This window comes from Protomyctophum parallelum, assembly GCF_964188405.1.
Source record: "Protomyctophum parallelum genome assembly, chromosome: 6".
Classification (NCBI taxonomy): Eukaryota; Metazoa; Chordata; class Actinopteri; order Myctophiformes; family Myctophidae; genus Protomyctophum; species Protomyctophum parallelum.
The window spans coordinates 54,320,044-54,344,625 of record NC_139701.1 but is presented as its reverse complement, the minus strand read 5'-3'; the positions used below and the strand labels follow the sequence as shown (position 1 = coordinate 54,344,625).

Here is a 24,582-nt window from a genome sequence, read left to right as displayed (position 1 = left end):
TCTGGCAGCATTTAAAACTGGACCGCGTGACGGCACCGGAACCCTTAGATGTTCTCTTTCTGAACCAAAGACCAAAAAGGACTCGTACTAGAGAAAGAAGAAAGAGTTGTTTATTTTTGTGCCTCGTTGTATATAAGCTTATATCATTATTATTATTGGCTGTTCTTAATGTGCTGCTTTAGCTTGGGACTGTATTGGCCTCTCTACCTTCCCAGCCCATGTCTCTCTGTGGGATCGGGCGGGCTCTGTTTTAAAAGCCATATATTCTCCAATGGTTATACTGTTGATAACCAGTTTACTGAAGGTACACATACTATTATACTGTTGATAACCAGTTTACTGAAGGTACACAGAAGACACATATAAGCTGCAGACAGGCCGTTTCCCCACAAGGACCGTGGTACGCTGCAGACGGTCAACGCAGGGGGGAGCGATACTTTATCGTCAAGTCAAATAGGACGACGTGATAATCATAGATGGAATGTAAGGGTGACGAGGAACACAATAATCTCACGATCTTCTTCATTTACATTCAAAACATGTCCCGTGCATCAGGAAATGCACAGGAAATCTTATCTTAAGATGGTTTTAATATTGCAGGACCGTTTGTTCATGAATCCTCCACAGACGCGAGAATGTCTCTATCCTCCATGTGAGAGGTAGAAATGATATAGATCATATATCGGCCTCTACGGAGATGAACGGGGGGGAGAAAAAAACTGCTTTTGCACATGTTGCTGTCGCATAATTATCCAAATCACTTTTTGTGGATTTTTCGTTTTGTTTTGTTTCTGTTGGTGTTCATGTTTTTCTCACAATCATTGCTTGTTGAAATCATCCGAGTCACGTTTGTGATGAAGTTGTTGCCATGTATGTTAATTAACCCCCCGTGGATGACGCTGTGTGTGCGCATGAGTCAGTTTTCTCATGTTCCTCATGTCATGTTTTGTGTGAGGGCAAGATGTAGTTCCGTTGGCTGACCGGCGCGATCGAGGCCTTTTTCTCGTGTACGACCTCAGAATCTCGACTAGTTTGGTACGCTGCACACGGCCCGGGAGTTTAATGGCTTCTGCTCTGATCATGCCTCGCTTTCTTTCTCTCTCTCCTTTCGCCCGCATTAAGTCCAGGACGCGATGACCTTGTTCGCTTTCGTTTCCCTAAGATGAATATGACAAAATAATTCAATTTAAAAAGAAAATGCTTTATTGTTATTTCTAGGTCTTTGTAACATTTGACTTGGCTTCATGACAAGCTAATCTCTTTATAGCTAATCTGCTTCACCTATAATACTGTAAATGTAGCATCAGTAGCTTCGACTATAAAGGGCATATTTCTCTTAACCACTTTTAAGCCCTGGCGTCTCCATTTTGGGAAAAGAAAAACGAAACGTTAAAATAGCTCACAGTGATCAGATGGGACGAGTTGTGAGATGTGAGAGGCTATTTTCTTTTTTTTTTTCTTTTTTGCTTTGACATTTTTTCCACAAACAAAATTAAAATAGGGCTTTAGTGGTTAAGGTGTTTATTCGGTCAGGGAGAGAATGCTAGAGGGAGTGAAATGCATCTCGGAGAATACCCATAGATTGACCACCTGACACAGCTGAGACAACCGTTTTAAACCACACTGACTAGAACATACCTCAGCGCACACACACACACCATATTTTACTGTTTTACCTGAAGGTTTCAAAAATAAAGATGATCGAAGTGGTTCCAACGTTCGTCTGTAGCTCACAGTGGGAGAGCTTGTTACGTTTGCAAGTGCAAGTGTTTTTCTTTTTCCTTTAACTGTCCCAGTTGTCGGGAATAATTGTTTCATTTCATGTCCAGCATCACAAAATGTAATTTACACAATAATTGTCCAGAGGTTTTGTGTTTGTTTTTCAATGTATGTATTTAATTTGGTTGCAATGCCTGGTTGTGTCTAGGGAGGGTGTAGTTAGACCAGTGGTTCTCAAAGTGGGGTCCGGGGACCCTAAGGGGTTCTAAAAGGACCCCAACATTGTCTGTTGAATCCAGTCGTACTCCTACAGGCCCCTTTTCCGTTCTTTGTGGTTCTTAGTCCATGAGCCAGAGCTCCAAAATTAGAACGTTAATTATGAATTGAGTGGAGCAAAACTACCTATTTGTTATCACCATGACACTTCCCCACTTACACGAAGACAATGATTTATTGTATTACTGATTTTACATTTTTAAATATGCAAAATAGAAAATATGAAAAAGCTACTACTGTGGAAAGGTTATCATGTATTTATTTACTTGTATTGATCCTATAAACCATTTAATATAGCTCTAGTTTTTCCCCACCAATTTTGGAGCTCTGGCTCATGGACTAAGAACCAAAAAGAACTGAACCGGCTCCCATTGGGAACCAACCGGTGGACAGGGTCATGAGACAGAGAGTCATGGGTGGACCTTGAAATTCAAACGTTTGAGAGCCACTCGTGTAGACTACCTCCCCATACATGCTCCCCGTAGACGACCTCCCCATACATTCTCCCTGCCATCCAGCAACCCAATGAGGATAATGAAGAGACCTGAAATCACTTTCTCATGAGCATCTGATGCTTGACTTCTTCGTGGCTTAATCTAAAATAAGGATCGGAAGTCAGATTCCATTGCGTCCGAAACCACATATTAACGTACTACAGTACATGATACTACATGCTGTGTGCCGTTTACTAGCATCTGCTAAGCTGTTAGTGTCCACTGAGTACTACAAAATAAACTATGTAGTATGCATCTCATATACCATGTAGAAGGTTCTATTTGAACCCATTTTAGGCCTGACGTCGAAATAAAAGAAAAAGTCTTCTGAAAGAATATGTTCAATTTTCAAAGATTTGTGCCGCATTCACGTTTTTCAAAAATAGCAGACCTACAAGCTCGCCTCAAGCTTGTAAGTACAACATACAAGCTCAACCGAGTGGCGCGCTATGAGCTTGTAGATCTGCTATTATTCAATAGCTAAAGTATAACGTAATGCTTAAAACCCGCCCAAAATGGGTTAAGCTTTCGGACATACAATTTTGCATTATTAAATACCAATAGTATAGTATGTGATTTCTCCCTTGTTTAGATTGCCATGAATTCATTCAATTCGGACCAGAGGCAGTGACAGTTGGTACATAAAAATCAGGACCTAGTTTCTCAGCCAAAGAATTTATATTGGTGCTAAAAGGATGAATCAAGCACCGACACTAACAAGAGCTCATTTTGTTAATTGGAAATATCGTTCAGCATATCAAGACCGAGGCCTTTTGTTTCCGTGTGAAATGAACGCGGTCACTTGCCGAGGTTAAAAGATAACCCATCTACTATCCAGTTACTTCACAAACATCGATACGGTTTACTAAACACCTCAAATTATTTAACCCATTCAGGCCTGACCTCGAAATTTAAAAAAGATCTTCTAAATCCCCCAGTTTTCTGAAATATTTATAGATCTGATATTTTTCAATAGCTAAATTATAACAATGTTTAAAACACCAAAAGGGGTTCACGCCCAAAATGGGTTAAAGAAATGCAGGTCTGACAAAAGTAGCGACATTTTTATTTTATTGTAATTCTTAATTGAGTAATATCAGCAAAAAAAAAAGAGGTTATGATTCGACTTGAAATAAATACTGTGTAGAGAAAAGGTCATTAGCATGATTAAGTCATTTGTTTGTTACAATTTCCGTTATGTCACTTAAGACACGAGGTACTACAAAGCCGTTTGAAAAATCTCTTATTTTTTACTGTTTCCAACTGGCAATAATAATTATCCAGCTGCACTAGAGAGACTGTTAATTAACGTTTCCCGTCATGTTGATTGTGTGTTGCACTCTCTGTCCTCTCGTACATCTGTCTCATCATGGCTGGCGATGTTTATGAAAATACAGTTCTATTTACGGAATAAAGGATATTTTTAAGAAAAAGCGTGAGTTTATTGATTTGACTCGGGTCCTTATCACGGTAGACATTTCTGGATATCAGTGGTACAACAACAGAAGGAGACAAAGCCAGAGACCCACACCATGTTACAGAAATACACCCTTTCAGAAAGGCAGTGATTAAAAACAAAAATAGGAAAAGACAACAAAAACACAATAGTTTTAGAATCAACACATGGTTTAGCCACAAAAAGACCAAGGCAATCTTCTGGCACGTGAAAGGCAACTGTACACTCATGGAGGTCGAAAGGTGAAGTCCGGCATATGTGTACGTTGCCGTCACACAGAAACCTTGTATGTCCAGATTTGATGTTTCATAAATGAATGAATGCCCTACTTGGTCATAAAAGTAGTGAAAGCAACCTGCAAGCTTGCGACGTGTTGTGAGCTTGTAGAGAAGAGCTTGTGACTACAAAATAACTACATTAGATCCATTGTAACAGAGGTTCCCCTCCCCTGAAAAGTAACACCTTTGGACATACAAGGTTTCCGCCAGACAGACGATATGGTACCTGGGTTAGTTAGTTCTATTGGTTAAAAAGAATCCTCCATCAGCAGAGTCCAGCGCAGTAACATTGCAGGTTCCTTAGTTAGTGCAGAAGGTTGTATGCTGGGTTCAGAACCCTCGGAGACAACAGCAGGTTCATTTAAACAAACTAGTGGCTCTCGCTTGTTATGTGTGACGACGACGACGACGACACGTTGGGTTCCCATCCCGACCCGTAGCTTATAAAAACCTTTTGATCTAGGGATGTGAACCACCAACCCCATGGAGCCTGGCTCACTTTGCCTCCAATCGCTACAGTACAGTAACTACCTCTGACACACAAACACACAGGGAGATCTTGGTGTGTACACCACAGTGTGTGTGTGTGTGTCTCTCTACTGGCCCTCGTCCTCCTCCTCTTCCTCCTCCAGTTCCACCAGAGCAGCGTGCCGGTTGGCCTGGGAGCCCTCGCTGAAGAACACCTTCTTGATCACGCCGGATTTCGGAGCCCGGATCGTGTGCTGCGGAGAGAAAAGTCCAAGTGTGTTGCAGGCGATGTGTGTGAGAGAGAGAGAGAGAGAGAGAGAGAGAATATGATGGTGGAATTTGGCATGTTTCCGTCGTAACTGATGTTAATCTGTGTAGCTCAATGGTTGTTTATATCCTAATCACCACTTTTCAACCTATCTTCATATAATTGGTTCCCACTAATGTTCATGATAAATTACAGTAGCACATCTTTTTTTTGGGCAGTTCAGAAACCAGTCCACCAGTGACATCATCGATGGGGAATCCAAGCCAATAGAAACTGCAGGTTTTCTATTCGTGAAAAGTTGCAATACGATAGTGGAAGTCGTCGTTCTCACGATAATGAAAATGAAAATATATGTTTTCTTAGAATCTGCCTAACAATGTTGTCACCGGTGGGCGGGTTTCTGAACTGCCCACAGCACTCCCATTATATTAGACACAGACCAAGTAGAAAGAAATGCTGGTATTTATTTTATCATGAACATTGAGGACCAATTATATGAAGATAAGTCTAGCACATTTTGGACTGAGATCGATTTTATTTTAAAGCTTCAAAATCCTAATGTTTCTATGTCAATGGTGCTCAACCTTTTTCATGTCAAGGACCCCCAGAATTATCTCTATCAATATGTAGTCCCAGGGACCCCCCAGAAGCCAATATTTTAGTTAAAAATGTTCGCTCTGAAATATATATTCAAAGATTTGCGCTACATTTTCACGACTTTTCGAAAATAGCAGACCTACAAGCTGGTGGCGCGCTATGAGCTTGTAGATCTGCTATTTTTCAATAGCTAAAGCATGACATAATGCTTAAAACACCAAAAGGGGTTCCCGCCCAAAATGGGCTAGCTACATCTCTTTGCTAGGCTATTAGAATCATCGGCGTGTAAGGAATGAGTGTGTGTTTTAATCTCACTAGTTTTCACCACTAAATTATAGATATGGACAGATTTGATGCCAATCACCTTGTTCCTATAAAGCACTTCACTGTCATGGCAACCAATAATAGTGAAAGGTTTGACGCCGGGGATTGTGAGAGAAAAGAGTATTATTACGCATCAAAGCTATTTGAATATAGTTGATGCCTCATTCATTTATACAGCTTGATTATTTTATTTGTGGTGAAATGTCAACCTAGTGAGTGAGTGAGTCAAGGCTCATTCATAGTCTGGATTTTCGGTGGTGAGGTGACCACCGCTCCGGTTTGTGAGGTGACCACCGGAGCTGGAATAACGTTGAGCGGTGGTGAGTAAAAACAGAGAGAAGGGCTCGAGCGGTGGCGGTGGTTTGCTCTTCACCGCGGCTCAGTGACGTCATGTTGTAGTTCGGTGGTCACCTCACCTCAAATCCAGACTATGTATGAGCCTTGAGTGTGTGTGTGTGTGTGTGTGTGTGTGTGTGTGTGGTTTCCTCACCTCCATCTTCATGGCGATCATAACCATGAGAGGGTCTCCTATAGACACCTTGTCTCCAGCCTTCACCAACACCTGAACACAAAGACAAAGGTTATTAGGGTAGGAAGGGAATTAGTGACGCACTATTCCTGCTCAACACCTGAACACAAAGCCAAAGGTTATTAGGGTAGGAAGGGAATTAGTGATGCACTATCAAATGTGAACCTCCATTTCCCTCCACAAGAATTGAGATCACGATTCTAATTGGATCGTCGTGAAACAGGTTGGTTTTAACCTCACGATTCTAATTGGATCGTCGTGAGACAGGTTGGTTTTAACCTCACGATTCTAATTGGATCGTCGTGAGACAGGTTGGTTTTAACCTCACGATTCTAATTGGATCGTCGTGAGACAGGTTGGTTTTAACCTCACGATTCTAATTGGATGTTCGTTAGACAGGTTGGTTTTAACCTAACTGATTCTAATTGGATCGTCGTGAGACAGGTTGGTTTTAACCTCACGATTCTAATTGGATCGTGGTGAGACAGGTTGGTTTTAACCTAACTGATGATCTAATTGGATCGTCGTGAGACAGGTTGGTTTTAACCTAACTGATTCTAATTGGATGGTCGTGAGACAGGTTGGTTTTAACCCAACTGATTCTAATTGGATCGTCGTGAGACAGGTTGGTTTTAACCTAACTGATGATCTGTTGTTGCAAATAGTAATCCCACTCAGCACGAGACGAAGCGCCTGTTCAGACATTTGGCTTTCCATGATAACAGACTTTAGTCTGTAGTTCCATGATAACAGACTTTCCATGATAACAGACTTTAGTCTGTAGTTGCTGAACAACACAACTACATTCAAAATGTGAGCTTGTAGATTGGCTATTTTAACTATTTAAAAATGATTTTCAAAATAGTAAAAAAAAAAAAAAGTAGTTTAGGGATAGGGACAGTACAGTACAGTACAGAAGGATCACGTCTCTGTGTATGGAGTACAGTACAGTCTACAGAAGGATCACGTAAACGGTAAACAAACCAATCATAGCAGTATGTGACTACGTACCTTCTCTATGGTTCCAGTCATAGGGGCCACTGCTCCACCCTGAGCCCCAGAACCAGCCACCCCAGCCAGGTACTTGGGTACGGGTATGGAGACCTCAGCACTGCCCTCCTAGACGACAAACCAAAAGGAACAAATGGCATTAAAGCAGCTCAAGACTTTCCTAATAAAGTATGTCTCATTGTTTTGTCCCTCCCCTGGCCGTTTTCTGAGTACTTCGAAAAGTGCTATATAAATTCCATCCAAGCAATGGTTTCTGGACCCATTTTTGGCATCACAGACTCATTTTTATGAAGAAGTAGAAGAAGTAACATGCAGGAGTCTATCCCCGTTACAGTGCGCTGTAGACCCCCCTGGGAGATGGATGCTGAGGTGGTGGCGCCCCCTACTGGTATAAATATGTAACATACTCGTGCTCACTTATACATATACAGGTACACACACACACACACACAGGTACACGGATGTCCAATTTCTTCTCTGTATCTCTGGTGCCCCCTACTGGTATAAATATGTAACATACTCGTGCTCACTTGTACATACATACATACATACATACATACATACAGGTGCACACACACAGGTACACAGACGTTGCTGGATGTAGGAGTGGTTGCACCACTCAAAAAAAAAGAAATATATATATATATATATATATATATATATATATATATATTTAGCGCTTAGTGTGAGCAGAGAGTTACCATGGAGAACAGGTGAGTGTGAGCAGAGAGTTACCATGAAGAACAGGTGAGTGTGAGTAGAGAGTTACCATGGAGAACAGGTGAGTGTGAGCAGAGAGTTACCATGGAGAACAGGTGAGTGTGAGCAGAGAGTTACCATGGAGAACAGGTGAGTGTGAGTAGAGTTACCATGGAGAACAGGTGAGTGTGAGCAGAGAGTTACCATGGAGAACAGGTGAGTGTGAGTAGAGTTACCATGGAGAACAGGTGAGTGTGAGTAGAGTTACCATGGAGAACAGGTGAGTGTGAGTAGAGTTACCATGGAGAACAGGTGAGTGTGAGTAGAGTTACCATGGAGAACAGGTGAGTGTGAGTAGAGTTACCATGGAGAACAGGTGCACAGTGTTGTCCAGGATGACCAGTTTAGGACGGCTCTTCACCCCGTTCACGCTGCAGTGCAGGAACGAAACCCCGCCCTCCGTCTCCACGTCACCGGTCACATGGTACGACTCTCCACCTGTCTGAGGGGACAGGAGGACACATCTACATTCACCTGTCTGAGGGGACAGGAGGACACATCTACATTCACCTGTCTGAGGGGACAGGAGGACACATCTACATTCACCTGTCTGAGGGGACAGGAGGACACATCTACATTCACCTGTCTGAGGGGACAGGAGGACACATCTACATTCACCTGTCTGAGGGGACAGGAGGACACATCTACATTCACCTGTCTGATACATAGGACACATCTGAACCTAGGGTCCCTACACATTGTATACAATTAATAATAAATTATGTTTCAACGCATCGAGAATGGATAGGATATGTTCGTTGTGCAACGAATCCGAATCCGAATGACTGAAATCAGTCGTCGCGACTGAGAACTTTGATCCTGGCCTCTCTCCACTGGCTGCCGGTCCGGTTCAGAATCCAGTTCAAAACCCTCCTGTTTGTATACAAAGCCCTTGATGGTCTGGCCCCCTCCTACATCACCGACCTCCTATCCTATCCCCCCTCTACCAGGACCCTCAGGTCAGCAGACAGGGGTCTCTTAGGGGTTCCGCACACAAAGAAAAGAGGCTCAGGGGCGACCGCGCCTTTGCTGTCGCAGCCCCCACACTGTGGAACAGCATTCCCCTCGCCGTTAGGTCTGCGCCCTCCGTTGAGTCTTTTAAATCACAACTTAAAACATTTTTATATTCACAAGCCTTTTGCACCACCGACATGATCCTGCACCTTTCCTTTTAGATTATTCTGTCCTATATGCCTGTTGTTTTATTATTGACGTCTTCTGCACTGAATTGTATTGTATTGTATTGCATTTGTGAAGCACTTTGGTACAATGAGTTGTTTTTAAATGTGCTATATAAATAAATTTGATTTGATGCAACAGTGAGGAGACCACTCACCTGCATAGTGTAGCTTCCATCTGTGTTGTATGTCACCACCACGTCCACCTCTACCACGCCCCCAAGAACACACACACACACACACACACACACACGCAACAGAACAAATTGCTTTGTTTAAGTCTTTCTGTGCCCATGACGACTTTAACGACTTCTTTTAGAGTGTCGATTTGTTCCCTTGACAACATTTCTACATTTTCTGGTTACAGAATAGCCTCGCTTCCGCCAACCGTAGGCGGGTGTCCGTTCTGTAGGAGACGATTTCATTCCGCAATGGTGGGTGAAAATGTTCCCCTCCATTCACTCCTGTTATAACCACGATCTGTAGTGGCGTTTTTCTCAGAATCTTCTCTCCATTACGCGCCTGTATTGGCAATTAGGCGATATTTGGACATCAATGAAAAATCGTCGCTGCCTCACGGTTGGCATATTATCACTTTAGGCAGCACCGAAGGAGCCACCAAAGTGTCTCAAAGATGCCGGACCGGGATTCTCTGCCAAAAAAAAAAAAACCCCACGATAAGTTGGTATTTGGACTAGATCAGTTGTTCCCAAACTTTTTCGTGTCAAGGACCCCCAAGTTGTCATTTTTTAGCCCGCAGACCCCCATTTGAAAATATATGCCAGGGACCGCTCCATGAGAGAAGATTTCTACAGCTCTAGCAGTGATTCTCAACCCATTTAATTTCAAGGACCCCCCCAGTTTGACATGCATTAGTCTACGGACCCCCATTTAATGGCATTTCTAACTCTGGGACCCCAATTTATATTGTAAAATCAATGTTATTTTAACTCTCAGAGTTACAGACCCATAAGGGTCCATTTGGTTCCTAACTATCTCCAAGTGAGCTAGGTACCCCTGGAACTCCCTCAAGTAGCCCTAGGGATCCCCGGACCCCACTTTGGAACCACTGGACTAGATAAGAGGTTTCTGTCCGACAGCAAGGAACTGGAGGACCTAAAAGCAGTAGTCCAACAGAAGATGTAGTTAGGCAGGGTATTTTTAGCCTAGCTGTGATGGCCACAGTATGAATATTCATAATGAATATGTGCTCATTATAAAACTGTCAGGGCGAGGGTCATTACTTGAATTATTAAAGCAGCCGTTAAATGGCCATACTGTCGTTGTCGGGTGGAAACCTTGTATGTCCAAAACTTTTCCCTTTTTTAATTAATATTTACTATTTAAACAAATTAACTTAAAATCGTGACAATAGCCGATCTACGCAATGCGTTGTAAGCTTGTAGATTTGCTATTTTCACTACTTTGTGTGCGACACTCTTCTATGATGAAATAGGGCATTCATTTATGAAAAAACATTAAGAGATGAAGAAACATGGAGATAGGCTTTTATATTAATATATATAATAATATATTAATTAATATAATATTAAAACTCCCCGGGGGAAGGACTAGTGCCGAGCTACAAAACGGACACTCCATTATTCATCCAACCCGACGAATAATTAAATTGCTATCCTGGATAATTCCATCACATTAACCCCATTCTGAGCGGGAACCCCTTTTGGTGTTTTAAGCATTATGTTATAATTTAGCTATTGGAAAATAACAGATCTACAAGCGCTAAGTGCTTGTCGATCTGTTATTTTTGAAAAATCATGATGTGGCGCAAATCTTTGACTACCGGGATATTCTTTCACAGAGAGCGTTTTTAACTACAATCTTTGCTTCTGGGGGGGGGGGGTCACTGGAACAACATATTTTCAGATGGAGGTCGGTGGCCAATTTACATATATTTTTGGGAGTCCTTGACATGAAAATGTTTGAGAACGACTGACATATAGAAACATGGGGTTTTTCATAAAACTGTCAGGATTTAGAAGACATTTGTAGAATCATCCTCAGGTCTAAACGGGTTAACAGAGTCTCTCATCTGATCTTATTATCTTCTCCAAAGTGCAGAGCTTTCCAAAGTGTGAACGTCTTCACAGAGTGATTGAATCCATCACAGTCCTGTTCCTCCTCTTCCATCTCTCCCTCAGTCCTCCTGGCATCCTGCACTTCCCCCAAGCCCCCGCTAGAGGGCAGTACTGGCCCTACAGCAGGTCTACTAGTGCAGTGGTTGACGTTTCAAAAGGATCATCTTAACTGTCCAATCCAACACCTAGCCTTCGCATATGCCCATATATTTATTGTTTTGTTTTTGTTTCTGTCCATAACTGTACTTTGTGTGCTAAATGTCTTGTACCCGGCTATTATGTTGTATAGGCTTCTGGAGGTATTTTTTTCATGGATTTATTATTTGGCTGTTGTATAGCTTGACATGTACGATGTAGCGTTGAAAGTGTAATTTATGTATTCTGCCGCTTGGCCAGTTCCCACTTGATAAAGAGACCCAAAAGATAAATTTCATGTCTTCCAAACTACTGAAAATAGCTGATGCGATTCAACACGTTGCCATTGTTGCCTACTTCTTACTTTTTTTGTCTCTTCTTTTTTTCATGGATTTTTTTTAATCTTTTAATTCATGAAATTGTGAAATTTCTTTTGACTTTTTATTTATTTATTTATTTTTACTTTTTGAAAATCTTTTGAAATAATAATTTAGATCCATAAAAATGGACTCGCGGCACACTGTCTGTTAAACAGTGTACTTACTCTTGTCTCCTAGCTGTAGAGTCATGGTTCTGTTTAACAGTGTACTTACTCTTGTCTCCTAGCTGTAGAGTCATGGTTCTGTTTAACAGTGTACTTACTCTTGTCTCCTAGCTGTAGAGTCATGGTTCTGTTTAACAGTATGTTGATTCTCCGTCCACTGCTGGAGCCAAACGGGGAGAAAGGGTCTGGCGAACACACACACACACACACACACACACACACACACACACACACACACACACACACACACACACACACACACACACACACACACACACACACACACACACACACACACACACACACACACACACACACACACACACACACACACACACACACACACACACACACACACACACACACACACACAGAGAGAGACAACCTTCATCAACACACATAGCCATAATTGCTTCTAAACTCCAACACATACCGTCCTGCACGGAATTTCTTGACAGAGAGTAGCTCGCAACATGTCTACGGTGGATTTTTATGAATGAAACGCTTTGCAGATTGAAAGAGGATAATTAAAGCTTTTCGTACAGCCGCAATGCCGGCGAGTTTAACGTTGTTTAATAATTAATACAATCATATTTCTGTTTGGATGTATGGGCTGTCAATGGCTGGTGTTGCAACTCTGGATTCAACACACTAAAAATAATCTAGTGTTGCAAATGGCGGCTACTAAGTAGCTTGTACCATGTACTTAAAAATAAATCTGACCCGTCTAAACTGAGTGATGATCTACTGTTGCGTGCATGTATGTGTGTGTGTGTGTGTGTGTGTGTGTTAAGCCCAACACACACACCGGGTGCGCAGCTACGCGGCACAGGCGTTCCCGCGCGTCAACGCCTGGAAAAAAGAACAGTGGCGTATCGGAGCATCAGGCGAGGCGTGAACGTGCGTCGGACGCCGCCGGTGTGGAATAGGTTCATTGAAAACCTCGTAGGTGGACCGTAACCGTAACTGTCCTCACCGTTGGAGCGCTGCACAAACTCCTGCGTGTGCCTCCTCTCCTCCAGCACCAGGCCCAGGGCGGCCTGGCACAGCGTGGCCCCAGACGGAGCGCTGGGCGTGGGGAACAGTGTGGCGTAGTGCTGGGGGATGAAGCTGGTGGTCACGTTGCCCGCCTCGAACTCCGGGTGTCCCGACAGGCTCAGCAGGAAGTTGATGTTGGTGCTCAGGCCCACGATCTGGAGAGATGTGTTCATGTCGACAGCAAGTTTAGATTTAACCCATTCTGACCTGAGATCAGATTCATACGAGGTTTCCACTTGACACACACTGGTCTGATGAACCCATTCTGACCTGAGATCAGATTCTAAAAATGTCAGTCGTTCTTCGATTTTTCAAAAAATAGCAGACCTACAAGCTCGTATCGCGCCACTCGGTGGCGCGATATGAGCTTGTAGATCTGCTATTTTTAAATAGCTAAAGCATAACGTAATGCTAACGCCAAAATGGGTTCCCGTATAGAATGGGTTAAGCAATATTCTACAACAGGTCGTTAAGAGGAAGCAATCTGATTGGTTGAAACGGTTTCTAGCCGTTGATCAAACCACTACTGTTCACCACCTAATCAAAACAAAGAATTCAGCCGCTCTGTTTTCCCAGAGCGCTAGCAAACTCGGTGGCTAGGCTAGCTAGTTTCTTTGGACATTTGTGGTCGTAGTGACTACATCTGTCATTAAAAAAATATATTTTTTCAGCGATTTTCTTTGTTTTAAGGGTAACTGTTGTAGAATTGCAATATTACACTCGAGGGTGTTGTTTAACGTGATTATTGCCACTTCAGTGATGCTTGCGGAACTCGACTTCGTCTCGTTCCTGACCGCATCCCTGTCGTGGCAATAATCACGTTAAACAACACCCTCTCGTGTAATATTGCTTAATTACACAAGAGGGTGTGGGTTAACGTCATTATTGCCACGACAGTGATGAGGTCAGGAACAAGACGTAGTCGAGTTCCGCAAGCATCACTGAAGTGGCAATAATCACGTTAAACCACACCCTCGAGTGTAATATTGCAATTCTACAACAGTTACCCTTAAAGCTAAGAAAATCGCTGAAAGATTGTTTTTTTTAATGACAGATGTAGTCACTACGACCACAAATGTCCCAAGAAACTATAGCTAGCCTAGCCACGAGTTTGCTAGCGCTCTGGGAGAACAGAGCAGCTGAATTATTTGTTTTGATTAGGTGGTGAACGGTGCTGGTTTAACCCACAGCTAGAAGGCTGTTTCAACCAATCAGATTGCTTCCTCGGTAGAATTTGTTTTAGTCATAGTGTTCTGGATAAAAATGTAATGGCCCGACGTCGGAATAAAATAAAATAAAGTCTTCTGAAAGAATATATATTCAAAGATTTGTGCCGCATTCTCACGATTTTTCAAAAATATTTTACTCAACTAAATCCAGTTCTTTTTGTCAGCTAATTTGTGTAATGGCAGGCCTTGATGGCGTAATGATTTTTACGCTTGATAGTCATTTTATGTTTGGTTGAAAATAGCGCGATGCATTGTGAGCTTGTAGATCGTCTATTTTTACTGTCTTTTAGTTTTAGTTCTACTGGATTAGATCTCTTCTCCACTAGTCCTTCAGGGACTTCAAAGACAGGGTAATGAGAGAAGGGCATTCATCTTTCTAATCCGTTGTAATCCTTAAATTATCAAGTTTCACAAGACGTGAAAACATGATCATGGAAAGAGATATTTTCAGTCCACAGTGGTGTGTGTGTGTGTGTGTGTGTGTGTGTGTGTGTGAGCGTGTGTGTGTGTGCCTCTTACATTGTACTGCCTCAGGCAGTATCGTAGCTTCTTCAGGGCAGCCGACCGGTCCTCTCCCCAGACCACCAGCTTGGCTATCATAGGATCATAGTGGGCCGACACCTCGTCCCCTGAAACATGACAACGGAACATACGTACGTACGGTGCAATGTAATGTTATATCATATGAATGGGTGTAACATAACCGTTTTGGGCTAGTTCTCAGAGGAGCACCTGGAGACGTCTCTCTACTCTACCGCGGTTACTTTATCCACACATGAACCCTGCAGCCGCACTGAGGCGCTCCAACACAGATCAAATGATCAAACTATTCGCCTAGGAGGTTCCATGTTTAAACGTGAATTCCAAAGTGTGTACATTGTTTAAGTGAAGTCAATAGTTCACATATCGTTAATATGTGAACTTTGGCTAAAAGCTTGAGTTTAATCTACACACATTCTTGTTTACTTGGTCAGACCAGTGCACCGAATCATAACAACTTTCACTTTCAACTACTGTCATTACTACCGCCCCTGACTCCGGTCTCTATGCGTGTATGTGTGTGTGTGTGTGTGTGTGTGTGCGCGTGTGCACGTGTCCTACCGTCCCTGACTCCGGTCTCTCTGCGCGTGTGTGTGCGTGCGTGTGCACATGCCCTACAGTCCCTGACTCCGGTCTCTATGCGTGTGTGTGCACATGCCCTACCGTGCCTGACCCCGGTCTCTATGCGTGTGTGTGTGTGTGTGTGTGTGCATGTGCCCTACCGTGCCTGACCCTGGTCTCTATGTGTGTGTGTGTGTGTGTGTGTGCACATGCCCTACCGTGCCTGACCCCGGTCTCTATGCGTGTGTGTGTGTGTGTGTGTGTGTGTGTGTGTGCACATGCCCTACCGTGCCTGACCCCGGTCTCTATGCGTGTGTGTTGGTCTGGCGTGGGGGTGGAGAGGTGCAGCAGAGGCCCCGCCCCCGGCATGAAGTCGTTGTCGGGGTCCTCGGCGTAGATGCGCGCCTCGAAGGAATGTCCCCTTAAGATGATGTCATCCTGGAGGAGGGGCAGGCGCTCCCCCGCTGCCACCTAGAGGAGAGGAGAGGAGGTGCACGTTGTACTTTACTGTAGGCCAACGACACTAACCACTGTAGCCCCCCTCCATAATCTCCTCCCCCCTCCATACCAGTGGTCCGGGGACCACCAGAAACAAGCAGAGGTGTGTGTGTGTGTGTGTGTGTGTGTGTGTGTGTGTGTGTGTGTGTGTGTGTGTGTGTGTGTGTGCGCTTGTGTGTTAGGGCATTAAGCAACTAGTCGACTAGTAAATCCACTAGTCGACCTTGTTGGTACTAGTTGACTAGTTGATAAGAAAAAACTAAAATATATATATTATTATTTATTTATTTTACGATTTTGTAGGCCTCAAGATCAGGTAGATTACAGTTATACTCACCAATGTACACAGTTTTAAAATGTACAAATATGTATTTCCATTTTTTTTTAATAATAGTTACATAATTACATATAATATAATAGTTATAATAGTTTACTAGTCGACTCAAGGACCAGCTGGTCCTTGAGGGGGGTTCCAGGTGGTCCCCAGATGGAGAGTTGGTAACCAAATGGACGTTTATAGATCTTTTAACTCTAGAGAGTGTAAAATGAAACCTTAATGGACCTGTAATTTATTGTTAAATATCTGCATTAGTTCATTTAGAAGAAGAGGATTGCCATTGCATTCTCTCCTATGCAGGTACCACATCAATACAGCGTGGAATTGTGGAAGAAATATTATCCAACGACAACTAAATATTCTACATTTTGGGTCTGAGAGGCTAAATGTCATGAAATGCTGGTCCTCAATCTCGTCAAGTGGTGGTCCGTGGCTCAAATGCTGAATAAATGTTAGACCTTGATATGGAAAAAGGTTGAAAACCACTGCTCTATATACCAAATAGCTTCACTGAAAACAGATGATCAGATCTGCCATTTTCACCGCAGACTAGGGACGCTATCGCTACAAGAGTGTCGCAGTCCCTCCCCCTTTCAGAACGACGAGTGGCCCAGGAAATGAAACCCAATGCATTTTTCCCCATAGGACTTTCGTAAAGTATTTATTTAAAGACGGTTACGCCGCGGACAAAGCCAACTCGGATCGTGAGCAAATCATGACAATGAACACAATATTTTGGGCGGATCAAATCATTAGAAAGAAGAAAATAAAGGCAGGAGACAACACTATTTGTTTTGTTTTTCTTCTATCTATTCCCTCCTATCCTCAGTCCCGCCCATGAAGCTCCATCGAGGAAAAAGACCTCAAATAGGAAAGTTGAGTTTACCATGGTGTCTCACTCTGAGCTGCCACTCCACCAGGTCACTGCATTAGGTCGGGAACCCCTTTTAGGTGTTTTAAACACTAGGTTATAATTTAGCTATTGAGAAATCGTGAAAATGTGCCTGAAATCTTTGAATATATGTGACTAAATTTGACTGAGGGGCTGCCATTGGATTTTCTTTCATTTTCGTTTTGTCATGTCATATGAAAGCAGGGAATCATAGCTTCAAAGTGACATATTGGTTGTTCAGTTTGACCCTCCAGTTTTGGAGATATGGCTTATAGAGTAATGTCTTGCAGAAAACAGCGAGTTGAGAAAACAGGCTTGAAAGGTTCACTTCTGTGGTCTCTAGCATTACACCTATAGCTACATGTTTGGGCATTTATTTCATATTTACATGTCGATTTCAGCTCTGACACTTAATTTAGACATGCTCTAGTATGTGAAGAGTCTGCCTGTGCTATAAACTCATTTTTGAGAAAAAGGTTTTTCTCCTCTGGTGAAAAGCTGGAATTTGCGCGATGGCAGGCTCTCAAATATGGTCACATATATTGAGCGAATTTTTAACCCATTCTGACCGGGCACCCATTTTGGTGTTGGCATCATGTTATGCTTTAGCTATTGAAAAATAGCAGATCTACAAGCTCATATCGCGCCACCGAGTGGGGCGATACGAGCTTGTAGGTCTGCTATTTTTGAAAAATCGAAGACGCTTTTAGAATCTGATCTCAGGTCAGAATGGGTTAATAATGAAACTGTCAGGATGTAATAAGACATTTTTAGAATCTGATCTCAGGTCAGAATGGGTTAACTCAAATCTTACTGGGAGGGGGGTCCCTGGAACAACATATTTTCAAATGGGGGTCGGCGGGCCAATGTCATATCTTTTCGGGGGTCCTTGACATGAATATGTTTGAGAACGACTGACATAGAAACATGGGGGTTTTTTTCAGAAAACTGTCAGGATTTAGAAGACATATTATTTTAAATGTTAAATCTCACCCTGAGCTGCCACTCCACCAGGTCCGTTCCAGTGATCATCTCAGAGACAGGATGCTCCACCTGCAGCCTGGTGTTCATCTCCATGAAGTAGAAGTTATGCTGGGCGTCCATGATGAACTCCACCGTACCTGCATGTGCCACGCAACCACACACACACACACACGTGTGTGTACGTTATGCTGGAACAATGCTCCAGTTGTGTACATGGTGTGTGTGTGCGTGTGTGTGTGTGTGTGTGTGTGTGTGTGTGTGTGTGTGTGTGCGTGTGTCTCACCTGCCCCTACATAGTCGACAGCTTTGGCTGCTTTAACGGCCGCTTCTCCTAGCTTCCTCCGAACCTCAGGGCTAATGCCAGGCTAAAGTGCCGCACACACGCACACACACACACACACACACACACACACACACACACACACACACTTAATGTTTACAAGAAACCATCATACATACACTAGGTTTCTAATGGTCTCCATCTTCTGACATTAGTATAACTGCTGTAGCATGTTCTGTTATGTAAAACATGAACAGTAAAATCCTCATGTGTTCATTTCACTCTGAGAAGGTACAACATGTAACGTTCAGGGTCAATTAACTCAGCGTTGTACTGTGTGTGTTTATAGCGTCTGTCAGGTGGAAACCTCACATGACAAAAAATAATAATAATAGTTACCCTGAAAATGAATTTTCAGGGCAAGACCTCGACCTCGCGCGTGCAGACTCGGCCCCCCGCCTGGTACCCTAGTCAAAATATGGCCCTTGAGGAAAATTAATTGGGGAACCCTGGCCTAGTGTGTGTGTGTGTGTGTGTGTGTGTGTGTGTGTGTGTGTGTGTGTGTGTGTGTGTGTGTGTGTGTGTGTGTGTGTGTGTGCGCATGTGTCTCACCCCTGGCGCCTCCTCTATGATCTTCTGGTGTCTTCTCTGAACACTGCAGTCTCTCTCAAACAGATAGACCACGTTACCATGCTGGTCCCCAAACACCTGCACCTCCACGTGTCTGGAGAGGAGAGGAGGAGAGGGAAAGGAGGGGAGGGAGAGGAGGGGAGGGGAGGGGAGGGGAGGGGAGGGGAGGGGAGGGGAGGGGAGGGGAGGGGACACCAGAGGACAAACTTTGTTACCACATTCTGGGGCGGGAACCCCGTTTGGTGTATTAAAGCATTATGTTATACTTCAGCTATTGAAAAATAGCAGATCTACAATCTCGTAGCGCGCCACCGAGTGCCGCGCTACGAGCTTCAATTCAAATTTATTTTATTAAAGTGTCAAATAACAAGTTTACCTGGGGTCCTCTACAAACTGTTTACCTGGGGTCCTCTACAAACTTCTCCACCAGCATGACGTCGTCATTGAAAGACTTCCTGGCTTCTCGTCTGGCCGACTCCAGCTGTTCCAGGAAGTCAGCGTCTGTCCGGGCGATACGCATGCCCTACGCACACGGAGACAGAGACATGAGACAGAGACAGAGACATGCCCTACGCACACGGAGACAGAGACATGAGACAGAGACAGAGACATGCCCTACGCACACGGAGACAGAGACATGAGACAGAGACAGAGACATGCCCTACGCACACGGAGACACGCTGCATGAATACAGACCAGCACGCATACCCACAAACACACACAGAAATACATAAAGAAATAACAAATAGGAGAAGAGATGTAAACGCACGTTAACCGCTTAGGCCTCGCTCACACCTTCGCATCTACAGCATACAACATTGTTGGATGCTAGATGTAAACAAAGTAAGTAAGTGTCATGGCCGCCCCAATGCATTTTCAATGGAAGTCACATGGTTTGACACATTTTTCTTGTACGGCTTTCGGCTGTGTTTCGACTGCCCCCCCCCCCCACCCCCTCATACAACAAAAATGTTGTGTCAAACCATGTGACTCCCATTGGAAATGCATTGCGAGATCAGTAAACAAGTCTCATGCATCAGCTATACAACAATCTGTTGTGCACGTGTGAGTCAGGCCTTGGGCCTTAGAGAGCGTGACTAGCTGGAAGGACAGTCCATAAAAAGAACCATTGAAACGTATTGATTTGCCCTCACCTTCCCGCCTCCGCCGCGGACCGCCTTGATCATCACGGGGTAGCCGATCTGGACGGCCTCCGCCTGGAGGCGCTCGTTCGATTGGTCCTCGCCGTGGTAACCGCCGATGATTGGCACGCCGGCGGCTGACATGATGTACTTGGACGTGCTGAGGAACAGTGTTGGGCAGTAACGAGTTACTAGTTACATATTACTGTAATATTATTACTTTTTCCAGTAACGAGTAATATAACGAATTACTCTGCAGAAATAGTAATATAGTAACTATTTACTTCGCCAAAACACGCTTCGTTACTTACACTTACAAATGAGCGTCATTTGTTTTGGTTAATTCGTTCGGTTATGCACTCATAGTAGATGGTTGTTGCATGGCATGCAAACATAGAACAGATCTACAAGCCATCAACGGGTAAAAACAGACATGCGTTGTAGCTTGTAGATCTGTTTTTGTTGGCCTGCGCAGCCTGCGCACAGTTATGACGTAGCGTATGCGTCTGGGGTCTCGTCTCAGACTCGCTTCACTTCCAAAATACAACATTGCACCATCTCTTATCGTTTGTCCATGGCATGGACATTTCACCTGAAGACAGATCTAATTGATAATACAAGCCATTTTTATATAAATTATGCAATTATGCACAGAGCAGCGGCATGTGTTACCTCTTGATGCCCATGTCTCGGATGGCGGAGGAGGGCGGGCCGATGAAGATGATGCCTTCCTGTTTGCACGCCTCAGCAAACTCTGTGTTCTCTGAGAGAAAGCCATAGCCAGGGTGTACTGCCTGCACGCGCACACACGCACACGCACACGCACACGCACACGCACACGCACACGCACACGCACACGCACACGCACACGCACACGCACACGCACACACGCACACACACACACACACACACACACACACACACACACACACACACACAGGCAATTTGATGGGGCAGGGTAATCGAATCCGAATTATTCACATTCCCTGCCATTGACGGAGATCTCCATCGTGTGGTCTTTTCAGTGGTCTATGATAGATTGCGCTCTTCGCCAACGCACGCATGCATGCATGCATGGCTCCAGGTTGCCAAGCAACGGATACAACCAGAAATGAACCTGGAAGTGAGTTTTCCACCTGTCGTCTGCATCCAGGTTATCAGATTTCGAAAAATGCATTTATATCTGAATATTTTCCCAGATTGCGTTTTTGATCAAAAAACAAGCTTTATTCAACTAAATAACTGATGATCGCAGTTACATTTATTTTCCGGGTGAAATAAAAGACGATCGTCTGTCACAACACACAGCAGGGTTTTTTTACATCCGGTTCATGTCTCGGGTCCCGGTGGGCCTTCAGAATAAGGGTGCAAACAGTGAGTATTTACATCCGGTTCACGTCTCGGGTCCCGGTGGGCCTTCAGAATAAGGGTGCAAACAGGAGAGTATTTACTCACATGCGACCCAGACCTTTTGGCCACATCCAGCACTTTCTCCATGGACAGGTAGCTCTGTTGAGAGGCTGCTGGGCCGATGTGGTACGCCTCATCTGCCTACGAGGAAAACAAATCAGTACATAACCCATTCTGACCTGAGATCAGATTCATACGAGGTTTCCGCCGGACACACACTGGTCTGATGAACCCATTCTGACCTGAGATCAGATTAAAAAAATGTCAGTCGCTCTTCGATTTTTCAAAAATAGCAGACCTACAAGCTCGTATCGCGCCACTCGGTGGCGCGATATGAGCTTGTAGATCTGCTATTTTTCAATAGCTAAAGCATATCATGACGCTGACACCAAAATGGGTGCCCGGTCAGAATGGGATAAGTCAGGGGCAAAGAAAGTTAAAACTAGATAGAAAGAGGATCATTCAAGCTTTCCGTACAAGCTGCAGTGTTGGCGAGTTTAACCCATTTTGTACGGGAACGTCCCCTTTTGGTGTTAGCATTATGTTATGCTTTAGCTAATGTTTGAGAACGACTGACATAGAAACATTTCATGGTTTTTCTGAAAACTGTCAACATTTAGAAGGCATTTGTAGAATCGAACTCAGGTCAAAATTGGGTTAAGAGCCGACAGATGATTCAAAACCACAGGAGCCCATGGTTTGACACATCTGTGCAACAGCGCCTCACCATGGCCACGTGCATGGAGTGCCTGTCCGCCTCGCTGTACACGGCCACGGAGCGAACGCCCATCTTCTTGGCCGTCCGCATCACGCGACACGCGATCTCTCCTCGGTTGGCGATCAACACCTTCTCTATGCGTCCCACTCCTTGACAGAACACATGTTGATTTGTTACAATCATTACAATTGATATTTTTTAAGCTTTTTCTTTTAAAATATAAAATTACTTTTTTGTGATCATATTTAAAGTTATTGTATTGAGAACAAAACTAAGAAAACACACTATGCCAAAATAACAGAATATGTTTAGTTAAAAAAAAACCCTGATCGGGACAGGTTTTTTTTACTCCAGATCCAATTCCGATCATTTGATTTTGAGTATATGCCAATACCGATTTTTCCAGATCCGATTTTTCCTGACACTTATATCTATATCACAATAGTAGCCTACAATATCCAAAATCACAGACAATATCCAGTCTAATATCATCATATGGATATAATATTGATAGGGATGTCCCCAATCACATTCTTTTGCTCCTGATCAGATTCCGATCATTTGAAAATGACGTGATCGGCCCCCGATTCATCGGATCGGGACAACCCTATACTTTTAGTGGACATACTCTCGTCTGCTACAATACAGCTGATAAAAGTGCATTTTTATTTATGTATTAATGTGCAAATTATGACATCATTGACTATTCAGGATGCTGACAGGACAACAGCATTTGAGAAATCCCTTACTCACCTCCTGAGACAAACCTCACACATCCTTTGGTCCATATCAATTTCCTTAAAGAAGAGCGTACGTGGTCAGTCAGAGAATTGATTGATTTATTGAAATATGTATTATAACAGTTTGCAGAATTACAGTACATTTCAAGCACACAAACTCAATACAAAGACTGTCAACTGTGAGTGGACGACCCAATTAAGCATTACACTTGTTTACAAGTGTAATGAACCTTGTTCAATTCATCAAAAGAACCATAACATGATGAGCAATGTGGCACAATAAAGACACTATATGCAGTAAAATGCCTATAATAACTCAGATAATGTAGAAATGGATCCATTACTCTCAACTTAGACTGATGTCAAGGGCAGAGCAGCAGAGTTAACTTCACAAAGCTGTGCTAAACTTTGTCAGTTCCATCCCAATGTACAGTCACATGAAATCCACTGAATTAAATGTTTCGTGAAACTGATGAGCCAATAAGTTACAGAGCAAAATGATTTAGTAGCATTAGCATTACATGCTATACCTTAGTGATTGCTACCTTTAAATAACCTTGCATAGAGCTTACTTGGTCAAGTAGCACGCACACTGTGCTGTGCGCACACACACACACACACACACACACTCAACAAGGACACATAGTAGCATCATTTCTGATCAGCAATAATGTACGTCATAAACACATCGTTTCATGATATATGATGCATTATTAAACAAGCAACACACTGACTTTAATCTAATGTCTTGTTTGTTGTTGGTGGTGTCGTGGCTAAAGCTAGCTTGGCTAACGTCAGACAGCCTGTCCTGGACACCGCACTGAGCGTAATAAGAAGCAGAGAGGAAGATCGTAAAACGCGCTATCGTTTCCAATGTTATGATCTATACAGGCTACTTACTGTGTGAATGTTCTCGCACCGTGCAGGGCTGGAAATGTCAGTATCATCGCAGCCATACTGCCGTTATGATAGCAGCCAAAGGCTGCTGCTTCACAGAATATATACCAATGACAAAACGCGATTGGATGAAATGCACCCCCTTTTAGTCCAAAGGCATCCTTATATATTCCTTTAATATAGCAGGTTCAAACAACCGTATCAGTATCAACGGCTTAACTGTAGCCTACATTAATGTAATAGTTATGTGTGATCTGGATAAGCTGGTAAACAGTCAACACCAGCAGGGTTCAGGTTTGTAATAATGATTACACATATGTAGTTATAGTATGGTCTGTGTCATGTATGGTCTGTCTGAGTACCCGTACTGCAAGTAGCCAATGAGAATGGCGAATACGGAGGCGGAGAGGTCAGATCAGAAGTGAGGTGTCAATCTGTAAAAGAACAGAACACCACACGAGGGCAGTGTTGGCCTCTCACTCACTCACTCACACACACACACACACACACACACACACACACACACACACACACACACACTTCCTCTCCTC

At 43.5% G+C, this 24,582-nt stretch overlaps 1 protein-coding gene across 2 annotated transcripts; it reads right to left on the bottom strand.

Annotated features, from left to right (window-relative positions):
- Window positions 1–728: 728 nt before the first annotated feature.
- mccc1 (methylcrotonyl-CoA carboxylase subunit) lies at window positions 729–24,348 on the bottom strand. Of its 2 annotated transcripts, none has more exons than XM_083768096.1 (19): window positions 24,035–24,348; window positions 23,148–23,191; window positions 22,404–22,543; window positions 21,722–21,817; window positions 20,939–21,060; window positions 20,279–20,426; window positions 19,526–19,647; window positions 19,107–19,218; window positions 18,498–18,579; window positions 18,224–18,351; window positions 15,791–15,974; window positions 14,922–15,031; window positions 13,112–13,328; window positions 12,234–12,320; window positions 9,513–9,565; window positions 8,484–8,624; window positions 7,421–7,528; window positions 6,371–6,442; window positions 729–4,945 (listed from the first exon to the last, which is right to left on the bottom strand). In XM_083768096.1, exons 1-19 carry the CDS (start codon window positions 24,088–24,090, stop codon window positions 4,820–4,822), a joined length of 2,148 nt encoding a protein of 715 aa, XP_083624222.1. In that variant the 5' UTR covers window positions 24,091–24,348; the 3' UTR covers window positions 729–4,819. The 2 variants fall into 2 exon arrangements, with proteins under 2 accessions (XP_083624222.1, XP_083624223.1); XM_083768097.1 differs by having other exon boundaries at window positions 8,484–8,621; window positions 9,516–9,565.
- Between the last annotated feature and the right edge of the window lie 234 nt (window positions 24,349–24,582).